The sequence below is a fragment of the Lepidochelys olivacea genome (assembly GCF_965140295.1).
Source record: "Lepidochelys olivacea isolate rLepOli2 genome assembly, chromosome: 11".
Lineage (NCBI taxonomy): Eukaryota > Metazoa > Chordata > Testudines > Cheloniidae > Lepidochelys > Lepidochelys olivacea.
Genome location: NC_140421.1, coordinates 60,109,327 through 60,124,018, shown reverse-complemented (window position 1 = coordinate 60,124,018; position 14,692 = coordinate 60,109,327). Strand labels below are relative to the sequence as shown.

General features: G+C 39.4%; 1 protein-coding gene across 7 annotated transcripts in view; it reads left to right on the top strand.

Annotated features, from left to right (window-relative positions):
* Positions 1-14,692, top strand: part of ALS2 (alsin Rho guanine nucleotide exchange factor ALS2) — a 68,495-nt gene that overhangs the window by 15,909 nt on the left and 37,894 nt on the right. For all 7 annotated transcript variants that reach the window (XR_014713665.1, XM_084643999.1, XM_084643995.1 and 4 more), the window contains 8 exons: positions 2,312-2,672; positions 3,672-3,840; positions 4,301-4,397; positions 4,871-4,948; positions 6,544-6,723; positions 7,685-7,856; positions 8,102-8,282; positions 14,081-14,146. Coding sequence is in view for 6 of the 7 variants with exons in the window: in XM_084643999.1 (XP_084500125.1) it covers positions 2,312-2,672; positions 3,672-3,840; positions 4,301-4,397; positions 4,871-4,948; positions 6,544-6,723; positions 7,685-7,856; positions 8,102-8,282; positions 14,081-14,146 (1,304 nt within the window). In the remaining variant the exon portion in view is untranslated. The remainder of the gene's footprint in view (positions 1-2,311; positions 2,673-3,671; positions 3,841-4,300; positions 4,398-4,870; positions 4,949-6,543; positions 6,724-7,684; positions 7,857-8,101; positions 8,283-14,080; positions 14,147-14,692) is intronic.

Sequence of the window (14,692 nt, the reverse complement as noted above, 5' to 3'; positions counted from 1 at the left end):
CTCTGAGGAGTAGAAAACAAGTAGTCTCCTGCTCATTTTCTTCTCTTCCTCTCTTTCCCCCCCCACCCCCCATGTTTCTGAAAATACTTTCGCATGCACAGTTCACAGAAATACAATATAGTATTACCTCAAAGCCTTGAAGACTCACTGAATCTTAACACCATGCAATATATGGATGCTGTTTGAAGGGGAAAGATGAGGACGGAAGGTGATTGTGTAATGTTTCACTTACAGTGGCAGTTAGAGGTTTTCCCTCTTGATGTAGCTTCTGTTCACAAATGGATTGTGTCTTTCTGGGTTGCTTGGAAGTGTTTGTAGCCTGCTAGTATATTCTTCAGGGCAACTGCACCTGTATTCCCCCTCTATGGTCCACCATGGTCATTCACACTAGGCTCCCAGCTCCTTAGTTTTCTCCTCTCTTGGGCACAGGTTTGCATCTCTGTCTCTCCTTACTCGGGTTTTTGCAGACTGCACCATTCCCTGCCTATACTGTGAGTTTCCTAGCAACCATTCCCTCAGATTGCCTAAGCAGGCCTGCTCTGCCTTCTCCTCAGAAGCTATCAAAAGCATAATTGCCCACTGTTAGAAGTTGCCACAGAGCCCTTTCTAAGCAAGCATATTTCTCCTGAAGGTGAAAGTGTTACAGAGAGAACATATTAAAAGAAATAAAAGAACTTACCTGCAAGCTAGTAAGCTTACCAGAGATCACTCCACTGCAACCAGGGCTCTAGCAGATGGTCAGTCCCTCAAACCCCACCAAAGAGTTTCTCTGTGGTTACACATTCATAACATCTTTTGCTCAGAACAAGAACCCCCATGAATCTGAGAGTCACTCCTTTAGACAGGTTGGGCCTTTGATCTTGGAACAGGTAATCAACAGACAGTGGGGTTCTCCTCAAGGTGTATCTTTAAAAGGTTGGGTCTGGAGGTTAGAATTTGCATTCCTCCCTCCGGGTATTTCCTAGGAAACCCACTCAACTAAAAGTTCATGCTTCTCTGGTACGTTCTTTAAAAGAGTCCTTTGAAGCTCATAATACTTCTCAGGGTTTACATTAGTCATATCTATCTTTTCCCCCTCCAGACATTATATACAATCCTACAATAATATATAAACATTTGCATTTTTAGTATGGTACACTCCCAAAATACTTGAACTTAATTCACTAAGGTTTATCCACAGTATTACAGGAAATTGTCATATCGGTCATATTTATATTTCATAAATAAGAATGATTCCAGTATCTCTTAGTCGTCTTTATTCACAATGAAGATGTCAAAAGGATCCCTTTTTACAGGGAGGCTATAGGAAGATGTGTATTAAGGGACCTATATGAAGAAGGGAAATGGGGTTTACTGCCTTTTGTATTTGATATCTGTCAATAGCTTGAAAGCTGTTTTCGGTAGGGTTTTAGTATACTGCTTTTTATATAATGACTGGTTCTAATTGGCTGACTATAACAATAAACTTTAGAGGACTGTATTCTGATCTACACCAGAGCCATAATTTTTGAGGTCTGCCTGACGAAGCCTCTCTGGTACATTCCTGCTTATGATAGTGCTGTCTGTATAAAGCTTTATTAACAACTTAACTAGATGTCTGTCAGTATGAGCAAAGTTAATAATTTGTTTTCCTTTGATAAGCTTTCCCAACTGCCTTCTCATAAAGGTAGCATGTTTGCTGATATACTGTAATCAACAGCAGAGACTTGAACTTAAAGGCACATAGTCAAGGTTATAAGCCCAAAATGTAACCCCTCTTTTTATATTCGCAAGTTATTTTATTTTTTCAAAACATGCATTCTTCTCTTAAAACAAAACAGAAACAAAAACCCACTGTCCCAGCACTAATTAACAGCCCTTCACTGCCAAACCAATATGCAACAGAGAACCTGATTTATTACAGGTTTCAGAGTAGCAGCCATGTTAGTCTGTATTCGCAAAAAGAAAAGGAATACTTGTGGCACCTTAGAGACTAACCAATTTATTTGAGCATAAGCTTTCGTGAGCCACAGCTCACTTCATCGGATGAAGTGAGCTGTAGCTCACGAAAGCTTATGCTCAAATTTGTTAGTCTCTAAGGTGCCACAAGTACTCCTTTTCTTTTTGTTTTATTACAGAAACAGGTATTGATTTCCAGTTTCCAACTATAAAGGATTATTATGAAGTGGAGACTTAAACTACTAAAAAGTGTCTTAACAGTGTCTGATAAATGCAACAGAGGGTGTAAGAGTACTAGAATTATTTAAGGTCACACTGTTGCCCTGGGTTGGGAATTATGATAGGTTTCATTGATTTCTCTTTCTGTTTTTAGCCTTCTCAAGAAGAACAACTCACTGCTTGTCTCCCTGGCCCTCCAGGTGTAAGTACATCTGCCTTGAACAGCTTGGTGGTCTCTTGTGCATCAGCAGTTGGTGTGAGAGTTGCAGCTACATATGAAGCTGGGGCGTTGTCTCTGAAGAAAGTAATGAATTTCTATGGCACAACTCCAGGTGAACTAGGATCTCAGTCTGGTAGTCCTTCCCCAGGTCCTGAGGGGCTGAAGGACACTCGGGAAGAGCAAGTCAAACTGGAATCAATGCAAGGAAAGAAGAGTTCTAGCCTAGTGGATATTCGAGAAGAAGAATCTGAAGGAGTCAGTCGAAGACTTTCCCTCCCTGGCTTGTTGTCCCAAGGTAAGATAGTGACTAGGAGGAACCAAGAGGCCAGGGAGAGTTAATGTAGTGTGGTAATTCCTAGATGTATGCCTCATTTGACAATATTACCTACAGTATGAACACAGATTCAACCCCCTGCTGAGATGTGTGTAAGGAAGAGTCCTTCAGACCTTATTGAATGTGGAGAGAGAGGGGAGAAGACTAGTGGGAAATGCATGCTATTTGAGCAAGACAAAGGACTTAAAATAAGGATTATTTCAAACCCATTGTGGTGCTGCTTTTGGTGATATGGATGTTTGTTCATTACAAAAGGGACTGGTAACCACCAACTCACTTTATGTAGTCTGCATAACAGATGTCAGTTGGTCTGACCCTCTGTCACTACTGCTCTTGATTGATTTGGAGCCAATGGTTTAGAAAAATTCCCTGTCCCATTACCAAACTTCTTAGCCAGGTGGTCTTCTCCTTTCTTGTTTTTAATGTTAACTGTTCTGAATATGCAGTACTTTGTGTAACACACAGTAGTAAGGTTGAGTTCAGTGACACTCTTTCCAAGCTGAGAGAAATTATCAGAAGGTGTATGATCCCTACAGGGTAGTTTTTTATTTCAGAAAGAAAAATCTTATTGGCAGTGAACATCACAGGTCATATTCACTTCAGTGTAATTACATACTTTGCGTTTACAGCTATTGAAAGGGAATAATGGGTAAGCTCTGTTTAAGACCTAGATCTGTATCAGCATATGTGCTGTTACAGCTGCCTTCAGCTATGTACCTTTTTTCTCTCCAGCATTACTAATTCTTAAGTAAAATACCTAAGAGGACACTTTTTTTTCAGTGAAGTCAAGTGACTTAGTATATGGTACCCATATCATATAAACATTAGCTCTGAGTAAATGCCGTGTTTAATTTAAAATAGGGATAAACTAATGTTGTCCATCTCAGTTTCTGTGTGGAGCTTTTTTAAAAAAATAAAATAAAATAAAATTGATTGTAGTTTCTCCTGATCTGCTTCTAGTTTCTCCAAGGCTCCTAAGAAAAGTAGGACGGGCAAAAATGAGGACCGTGGCTCTGACCCCAACCTATAGTGGAGAGGCTGATGCACTTCTCCCATCTTTAAGAACTGAGGTGTGGAGCTGGGGGAAAGGGAAGGAAGGACAGTTAGGACATGGTGATGTCCTGCCGAGGTAAGATTTCAGTGGCAGAAAGCTAATCTTACCTCATGGGACAATAGTTTTTGGGTGTTCAGAACTCTTGAAAGTCTGTCAACTGCCTGAATATAGTCTTAGGACCCCAAAGGTAGGCTCCTGTTTTTGAAAATCTTGGTTTTAACTATTACCGCTAATATGATTTATGCAGGCTAATTAGTGGACTTGAAGGGCAAAATCCTGGTTCAAGTGGCGAAGTCAATTGTGAAGTTATACCTAGAGTGTCAGTGGAGTGGCTCAGTACCCTTCTTCTGATGACTAAGCTGGTTTATCACCCTAGAGCTTTGTGATTTCTGGTGCTATGGTGCATGTTTGTTCTGTTTCAAAAATATACCAAATGTTTTATATTTGGTGTTCACTGCCTCTTGTGTTTCATGCTGAGAGTACCCCTGATTCTGGGTTGTTTTTTTTGTTTGTTTGTTCTGTGGGGTTGTTACAGGCTTCAACCATTATGTGTAAAAAGTCTGGACAGTAAAGAAGTGATACAGCTTTCGGCTGGTGGCCACCATTCCTTGGCCCTCACTGCCAAATCACAGGTATGAGGATAATGGTCACTTTTATCATGCATCCACAGCATAGATGACTTGTTCACTGTTTTCTGGATTGCTCTTTATTTTATGTGCTTCCAGGCTCTGTATTCGTATGTGGAATGAGAGTCTTGAGCAGTGTGCATGATGAATTTTTGTTTGATTTTTGCATTAACTTTGGGCATTTTGTATGAACATGTGTCCTTGCTGCTGTGCTTACAAGAATGTGATATTTTGAGTGTGGTTACCCCCCCCACACACACGAGGAAATGTAAGAAGGAAGAGAGTGGAGGTAAGGAAGCACTTCCCAAAGTTCTCTTCAGCTGCCCCTTCAAATACAGATTTTTGTTTAAAATTTTTATCCATAGGGATATTATACATATGTGCATAAGTGTCTTGTTTATATATGCTGTCTGTCACTGTGGTTTTATTATTGTGTACTCTGTGCATGCAAACTATTTTTTCCCCATGTTTTTACACAGGTATATTCGTGGGGTAGTAATACCTTTGGCCAGCTTGGTCACTTAAATTCTCCAACTACTGTCCCTCGTCTTGCAAAGGTACTGTCTTCATATTTATGGATTCCATATCTATTTTATAATACAGACTCCTCCCAGAGCAGAGAGTTTTAAGGAATTTTGAAAAACTGTCTGACCTTCTCTTTTGTTAAAATACCCCATGAAAAGCTTTTGATAGTGCTCTAAAGTTGCAAAACCTTTTGGTTTCCATTGTTACCCTGATCCTCAGATGATCCCATGGTAACGGGTAGCAGCGTTATTTAAGGAGGCACTGTTAATGTAAAAAAAAATCACTTTTACACAAAGTTAAAGTCACAACTGAATTATTTATAAGAATTGTAACATGGGAGTTACAAACAGGGAAAGTTATCTTACATTTCTTTCAAATAAGTTTCCTTTCTGTTAGCAGTTTTCTTTTTCACATTCTTAATGCTCCAGTGTTCTGACTTTAAACTCTAATTTGTTTAGAAACAGAAATTTCCAGCATATTTAGTCTTAAATTTTAAGTTTCTTTTTAAAAATATATCTACCTCTTTGCCCAAATCTAAAATACTATTCCTTGAAAGATAATTTTCAGATTTGATGTTGATAGCATAACTTGTCTCTCCCCAGTTATTCATCTTTTGCCTTCAAAGTTCCAGTAATCTTAGTTAAAGCTGTTCATTCATGTTATCCTAATCACTAATTTACCATTTTTGTCCTTTGTCTATATACTTCTGGACATGTTAGTTATGCCTTACGAAGAATCAGTTTGTCGTGATCGGCTTTAGAAGCAAATTCTTTGATCAGATATGTGTATCCAAATGATGAGTGTAGGTTCAACTAAACCAGTGGTTCTCAACCAGGGGTCTGGGGCCCCCTGGGAGGCCGTAAGAAGTTTCAGTGGGGCTGCCAAACAGGGCCAGCATTAGACTTGCTGGGGCCCATGGTAGAAAGCTGAAGCCCCACCGCAAACAGCGAAAGCCCACGGCCTGGAGCCCTGCCACCTGGGGCTGAAGCCGAAGCCTGATCAATGTAGCTTCGCGGGGGGGCCCTGTGACGTGGCCCCACACAGTTTCCCGGCTTGCTATCCCCTAACACCTTTGCTGACTTTTATATTCAGAAAATCAGTTATTGTGGCACAGGTGGGCTGTGGAGTTTTTATAGCATGTTGTCGAGGCCTCAGAAAGAAAAAGGTTGAGAACCCCTGAACTAAACCACTTGTCTGTGCCTTTTGATGTTTGCCTGGCTGAATGAAACACTGACACAAAGCTAGGAAAGTTCTGCAGCTCGCCTACAAACTAGTCAATAGGAACTTAAATGGCTGTCTCTTATGCTGTTGGAATGTGTATATAGACAGCAGCATCTGAACCATTTCCATATTTGTCTGTTTGCTTTTACATTACAAAGCAGATGAATCTTACAAAGCATCAGCCATGGGGTACAAGGATTGAGACATGCCAGATTTTCGACAAGACACAGGAATTTTACTTGTTACGGAGACTGATGTCTGTCTAAAGAATGTCAGTCCTTGTAGGATTCTTATTGATACTCAGATTTCTTTCTTTTGTGCAGAAACATCATGTGTGAGATTAAGGCTCCCTTCTCTGATAGGTGGTGGATACTATTTTTTTTTTTTTTTTCCTCCTAAACTACAGGTGTGTGATGATAGTGGAGTCTGGAGCACAGCAGCAGGACCAGATTATTCCCTCTTCTTAGTGGATGGAGAAGACTTCCAGCCTGGATTATATTACAGTGGTCGAGAGGAGACTAGGGAAAATAATTCACCTGGAAACAATTACACTAAGCTTCCAGCTCTTTTGCTAGCCTGTAGTAAGGTGAGTACTTCTTGTTCCTTCTGTTTGGTTTAGATAGTACTGGTGCTTTCTTGAGATGGCTCATTGTTTCTTCTAAGAAGCTCTTTGAGATTTAACTAAATGGGAATTAAAAGTAGAGATCTGAAACACTGTCACTATATATAGCTGAAACTGAGTTAGTATTGGTGGAGCTCCACAGTAAGTCTTAAGAGCTCACAGTGACCTTGTAGTGAGGCATCCTACAATCATTACCTAACTGATAGAATAGGAGTAGTAATGCAGCCTGGATGATACAATTTAGCGTAGACACCATAATCAGCACTGTAATACTACTCCTACTCAATCAGTTAACTGATGTTTTCCACATCAGAAAGGGAGCTGATTGATATAGCTCTGAAAAAATGAGAAAAATGGAGCAGCGTGACTCCCAAACATTGAAAAAAAGAAAATCTTCTTTCCTCCACTAAGGAGAAATAGCCTAATTAGTTGAGAGATTGTTTGGGGATGGAATGTGGTGTGTATGCATGAAGAAACTGAGGGAAAGCTAAATCAAAGAAACATTTTGCTGTTTTGAAAGTAGCTGAATTCATGGTCAGTATCTCATGCATGAGTGACAGCTGCATGAGGTAAGGGTCATCTCTTGTCTCCCAGGCCCTGTTGACACTTGCAAAATTACCAGTGGTTGACAGTGGATGTTAAATATGGGTTCCTGACTTCCTCCTTTCCATCATGCTCCAGTCAGACAGTTTTGAAAATGGGTTGGTTGCTAGCATAGATGGGTGGGGAAGAAGGGGAACAGATAGCTGACCCCCAACTAATGAGTAACTTTCCTAGTATTGGATACGCTCTTGGACATCAAATTATTTAGTACCAGCAAAGATCCTGCCAGTCTAGGTTTTTATACTGTGCTCATCACCTTAGGTTACTTTTCATTTTGTATTAGGATACTGTGTTTAAAGCAGTTTCTATTTTTTTCTTTCAGTTAGGGTACATAAGCAGCGTGACAGCAGGTGGGGACAACTCCTTGGCCTTGGTGGACAGAAACATTATGGGATATATTGCAAGCTTGCACGAGTTGGCTACTACAGAGAGAAGGTTCTATTGCAAACTGAGTGAGATCAAATCTCAGGTCCTCAGACCCCTCCTAAGTTTAGGTAAGAGACAATAATTGATTCAAGGAATTATCTTCACTTCCCATGATGAAACTGTGTGTGTGTGTATGAAGGAATTGCATGGATTGTGGACCCCAATTGGTCTGAAGACATTCACTAGGTGATAGCATTCTTTGAAATCAAAAACTGTAATAGCAGATTAAGTGCCTGGATTAATTCCCATTATTAATATAACTGTTACTGTTCTTTTGGAAATGTACGTTATATTGCTTTCTTGTTTTTTACAGATAACTTGGGCACTACAACTACAGTCCAGCAGTTGCAGGATATGGCAAGCAGGTTCAGCAAGCTGTGTTATCTGATTGGTCAACATGGAGCTTCTCTGAGTAGTTTTCTTCATGGGATAAAGGAGGCAAAGAGCTTGGCCATCCTGAAGCATTCTAGTCTCTTCTTGGACAGTTATACAGAGCAAGTATTAACATCTGTCTCATACTGAGTGTCTGCAGGTTTATTCTGTAGAGCAGAATATCTCTGTAACAGAGAAGAATAGATCATAGGGAGACTGGCATAAGGAAACCTCAGTTGCCAAGCAGAATCCTAATGTTCTGCAAATTTAATATCTTGCAATATAAGGGCTGGTCTACAGTGAAAACTTACATTGGCATAGCTACGTGACTCAAGAATGTGAAAAATCCACACCCTTCAGACATGTAGCTATCCCAACCTAAACCCTCATCTAGTCTGTGCTAGGTCAATGGAAGAATTCTGTTGACCTAGCTACCACCTCCTGGGGAGATAGATTGGCTACAGCGATGGGAGAACAGCTGTAGCGCTGCAGTTGTGCCACTGTAGCATTTTAAGCATAGATAAACCCTAACTCAAACAATTTGCAATAAGATTTAAAAAAAAACAAAACGCTCTGTGTTAAACTACAGATTTCAAGTCCTTTGTCTATACAGTGGCCTAGACCGTTTTGATACTTAAAAAGAAAAATGTAGTGGTTCACTTATTCACATTTGATTGGCTGCTGCACATACATCTGTAGGAAGTAATATTGCAAAAAAGTTTATTACAGAACAATTTATCTCCACCGTCAATATAATACGTATACTTGTACTATAAAGGGTCTTACCAGATTAATCTGAATGCTCTTTTTTTGGAGATAATTCTGTCTCAAAGAGGCTATTACACAAATATTTTTTTAAGTTGCCCGGCACAGGAGCAATATTTAACTAACTAGGTACATACATTTGATAACTGCCTCAAACTTATATCCAAAAGCTGGAGCCATTCTAGTTTATAGAATAATTATTTTTAAATATCCTAGCCCTTTTTTCCCAAAGCACTAGTCACCATGATGTCCACCATATAACAATTAAAGATAGCACTAAGTATGCAATCTTCTGTATTTTTATTGAATGTTCCATTAGTTGACCTCTTTAAATCAAGAAGTGTGAAATAGGAACTATATTTAATTATTAAAGGTCCCCATCTGGTAAGTGACTGTACAGAGATCTATCGTCAGAGCCCCATTTGAAGTCCATCAGTCTTTGCACTCGTGCAGATGGCTGCCCACGTAGAATTTCTGGGATTTTGTGGCACTGCAGTCTGCTATTGCACCTTAACTTGTGCATTTTAAAAGTGACGAAAAGTGAGGCAGCTTCAGCCTGAAGTTTTAACTGCCCAGTGATTGTAATATTTGTATAGGGGAATGTGAATCCAGATCAGAAATAGAAGATCATAGGCTTGCAACACCACATACAAGTTTAAAGAGAATGGTTCAGTTGAATTTAGTATTTAGTTCATTTCCAAGGGGATAGGTATTACAACCCACCACAGTTGACATCCTTTTTGGCCTCTCTGTCAAGATTACCAAAAATCTTGGACACAAAATGTGTCCTGTTTTCAACCAGAGAGGTTGCCTTGTTACAGGTGAGTATTGGAGTACACTAGAGAGACTCTAAGGGAACTCTGCATGACAGCTGCCTGTATTGTACCTGTTTTTGTGGCTGAACTTCAGTCACCAGGGCAGTCAGTACATCACCTTTCCTAAGTGTGAGTCACACAAATGTTTTTGTTTTTAAATATATTGATTAATTGGAATAACCAGTTTCTTTCCCTCTCTCTGATGTCCAAGATGACAATTTTCATGTTTCTGTCTGCAACAGTAAATGACACTTGGTTTCTCTTAATGAGCTGAACTGACAATACCAATGGATATTTTTTGCTCAGCAAAAAAACTATAACATATAAAAACCAAAACCTCATCATGCATTAAGTACATCCCATAAGTTATTCAGCGACAGACATCTCCCCACCGTCTCTATTCCTGTCTGTTCCAGGTACAGCTTTTCCTGTGACTTGGTTTCCAGAGCTGGTTCTTACTATTAGTTTGTTCTTATGTAGTTGGTGCTTTCCACATTATTGGTGACTGAAACAGAGTGCTGCTTCTGGCGGGGTGGTTTTCTTGGTTTCTCTCCCTGTTTTTCCTTCTCATCTGGGATCTCTGCATATTCTTTCTTAGTCTCCTCTTGTTTTTCACCTCCTGTCTGCTGCTGTTTTTCCTCACTGCTGTCTTTCTCTTCAGGTCCTTAATGCTTTTCTTCATCTCCTCTGCATATTTCTCCATCCATTCTATTCTCTGTAGGTTCTTATACTTCATTAGTCATGGTTGTAACTGAGTGCCTTCTAGAAGTGCATTAAGCTAGTATCTGTCATGTGTTCTGTCAACTTCTCTCCAGGTGGAGAAGTGCGCAGTGGAGTGTTTTTGTTTGGGATTTTATTTTTTAATTTATAAAAGTATGGTGTAAACACGTGTTGCTACATATTCATGTTGAAAAAAGCAAGGTCAAAGGCATGTGCCTTGCACTTAGAGCAGATGTGGTGAAGTTTATGATGGTCCTTTGTTCCAGTGGAAAAGCTCTCTCCTGTGGCCCCAGACACTGCTGAACTTGCTACTTCCCAGCCAGTCTTTCTATGCTGCTGCCTTAAAGCCGTTTTCTGTCTTTTCCTATAGTGAGTCTTTTTAATCTAGATATTCAAATGTAAAGTGCTGGTCTGTAGAGACTACTTTCTTCCTGTGCCTGCTGCAATGTTTATAAAGTTTGGTGTCACTGTTGTAGTGGAAACATTGAACCTGAACTGATGTTAACATCTCTGAAAGTGCATTGATTTGTGATCTTCTTTTTTTCCCCAAGTCTACAGATTCAGTTTCTGATCTGAGGTTTAAAAGAGACCTTAAACTCTTTTGAGTTATCCTTGATTGTTATACTACAGCATTTGCCACTATAAGAATGACAGACGTGGTAAAGAGGGGCTAGCCTGTTGTCAGCCAGATTGGGGGTTAAGGACCAGTTACTCTTTGGCTTCGGTTTAAATCCTATCATCTTGTTCCTTGCCATATTATTCTCTCTCTCTCAGCAGGACCTGGCTACCTTCAGGCCTTCCACTTTGCAGAGCATAAATAACAGCAATTTTACCCCCTAAAAGGGGCATATATGGCAACTTACTTAAATTGATAAATTAGCTTTTAGGAGTCTTCTGATAATTAGCACCTTCTTTTCTGAAGCACCTCACAGTGCTCCTTCAGTTCTAGGTAGAATCGCCAAATGACTGAGGGAACCAATTACAAAACTAAAAGGCCCTCACAGTACCTCAAAAAGTGCACACGTTGAATACTCCAGTTATATATTGAGGGGGACTTGTGCCTTTTTTAAAAGTAGTGCAGTCAAAGCAGCAGAGCTAGAGGCAACCTCCCTCTCAGCCAGGCATCACCCAGGTTGGAGAACAACAGGAGAGGGAAGCTGAATTTTATACCTCACAAAACTGTTGATTATGGCAGACATCTCTGTGGCCTGCCCTGCATCTCTTGCAGTTGGTGAGAAGAAAAAGATTGAGTATTCAGGAAGGTTACAGTTACTTCAGAGGCCTCAGGTATATTTGTCTTTGGGAAACAGGAAAGGTTTGTGTCAGTGGAGACCTCTTCTTACTGCCTCACCTCCTTTCTTAAGGGCTTTTCTAAACATAAAAGTTATTGGTATAGTTAAAGCTGTATAGCCCTCCTAGTGCAGGCAGAGTTATATCAGTATAAAGATACTTTATTCCTGTGTGGGGAAGGGGAATAGCTATACTATTATGTCACCTGTATACTGATATAAGTGTATCCACAGTAGGGCTATTACTGGTATAACCACCTTAGTAGTGTGATTTATTATTTTTTTAAACCAAAGAAATAGTGTTATACTTCTAAGTCTTAGTTGTAGACCAAGCCTAATTTTTTATGACCTGTAGAGCTTTTTAAAAATTTGCTTGATTTTTTTTTTTTTTTTTTTTGGCCACAGAAATCTCAGGAATGTTGTCTTTAACGAAGATATTCTTTTGTTCCAAATGTTCATTGGGTACTGATGTTACACCCATTTTAAAAAAACAGTTCAAAATAGTAAGATTAAAATTGCCTTTCCTCTCAATTCCTATGATATCATAATTTGATTAGTTCTTCAGTCACCATAGAATCATCTTCTACGGTAGATACAACCTGATTCTCATTTGTGCCTGGGAGTGAGAGTCCTTTCCAGTTTTCTTTATAAAGCCTAAAAAAGGGTACATGCTTGGGTTATTTTTCTTTCCAGGTGACTTTTTTTAAGCTTTACTTAATGCTTCAAAGGTAGGGCCTGTCATTCTGTGTTAAGATATAAATCCCCAGGCTCCTATCTCTGATCTGCAGGAAAACCAAAACTGTCCTCCCTGATCTGGAGGAATATTTTTGTCTAGCTGTACAGAAATGGAATTTCTCCTTGGCTTTAGAACTGTATGTCTCTAAACATAAACAAAGGAAGAAGTTCAAGAAATTTTTTTTTAAAGCAGTCTCTCGTTTTTTAGTTTATCTTTTTTCCTCTCCGGAAGAGAGTCTAGCAAGGCACTAGTCTGAGAGTATAAGAAGGCTCATAGTTCAAGATCTTCATCCAGCAGTCATGAAGATTCAGACTAAATGTTTTCTTCCTACAGCAGCTCCCCTGTTGCCTTTTTGAAGAAAGAGCAAGTTCTGAATCTGACCCTGAAGGTTTGGAGGACAAGGTTTTATGACAGGTGGTTGTTCCTGAATATTTCAAGGTCATATGAATAATAAAATAGTAATCAATAGAACCCTGCACGGATACAAAATTTGTATCCACATCCAATCTGCAAAAATGGTCTGTGGAAATCAGCATCTATGGATATAAAATATCCACAGATTTACAGGGCTCTACTCATCAATATACTTAACATCCAGCCTGAGAGACAGTAAGAGAGAGGAGAAGAGGATTAAAGAAGGAGGGGGAGGAAACCAGCAGAAAACTAAAATCCCTTCAGGTCAAAAATGTGAACTTTTGTATTCCTTTACATTCACCACTTCATGGTATCACTGAGGCTAAGCAGGCATGCTCAAGAAATGCCAAAAGATTCATTGAACAAACAAACAAAAGTTCTTGTCAGGGCAAAAATGGAAATCCTACCTTATCTCTCTCTTCTGAAGATCAGTACTGCTCAACAAAAGCCCTTTGTGGCATGGACAAAAGATGAAGTGCAAAATCAGTTTTCCAATAAAGAAAAGCTCAAACCGACACTGCAGAAAATATCCCATATGCATGCTGTTTTTGATTTGGTTTGGTTTGCTGACAATTTGTCGTATTAAATACTATGGCCAAGAGAATCCTTTTGGTCAGATTGTAGAAGGCCTGTCCCTAACCACTCCAGAGGAATGTTTGTTCAAATTTCCGGTTAAGGGAGTGGTTGAAATGGCAAGAAAGAGATCCTATTGTTTTTAATATAATAAGAAATTAAACTAGCCCATTGTGTAGGACCAGATAGCCAATTCATGGATACACAGACGTCGGGAAATCCAAATGCTAAGGTTTCTATAGCAAAGTAACAGAGCTACATGGCACTAATGGCCAAATCGGTACTTTGGGATGCAATGTACACGGTGTTGAATGTGGCTGAGTTAATAGTTTGTTATGGAAACCTTGACTTCGGAGCTGCATTATTGTTGAGAATGTAAATGTGCAAGTGTAGCGTGCGTGCATGCGCTCGCTCGCGCTGTCTCTCTCTCTCTCTCCTGACCTAAAAGCATCTTTCGAGCACTCTTGTAATAAAGTGGGTACTGAAAATCTATTATTATTTGGTAAAAATGCTGAGAGATAAAGGAATTCACTGCCCTTCTCCCCAGAGATTTCAGAAGGTGGCTTTTTAATTTGAAAATGAGGTTTGTTTTTTCTTATCTGTTCTAGGTATTGCACAGCTGTAACAAACTTTCTGGTGATGGGAGGATTCATGCTTCTTGCAAAGCCAGCAATGTAAGTAAATCTTTTCTAGTGTTTGTTTCCTTAATCAGAAGGACTTACTTTGTTGTGTTAACATATATGCATGATAATGGACACGCAGATATATGTATTTATTTATTTTATTTTCCTGGCTTCCCTCACATAATCTTTCAGGACTTTTGGGTACCGTAATTTCTTTCCCATCAGGTGAAGAGAAATTTCAGTATACCTGTCCTCATCTGTGATATATTATCCCTTTTTATAAATAGTAGTGAAGGTATTTAGTTAGGTCTGCTTTCTTGAAGGTGGAGAAAGAGAGTAAACAAAAATTGACTGACATTATTTGAAATAGACTTGTCAGATCATGGTTCATGAGAGCTTAGCTGAAGGCTAAACCTTCTATCACCCATTCACAATGCCTATAAATATGATCCTTATATAGATTACTCCCAAGTAAATCCATGGCAGCTAACTTTCTTCAAGAGCTAATAAGCTTAGATAATACTGCTCCTAATTTATCTTTGTTAATTTTGCAGTATTTAATAGTACAGCATTTTGAGGCACCTCTTTTTTTAAGAA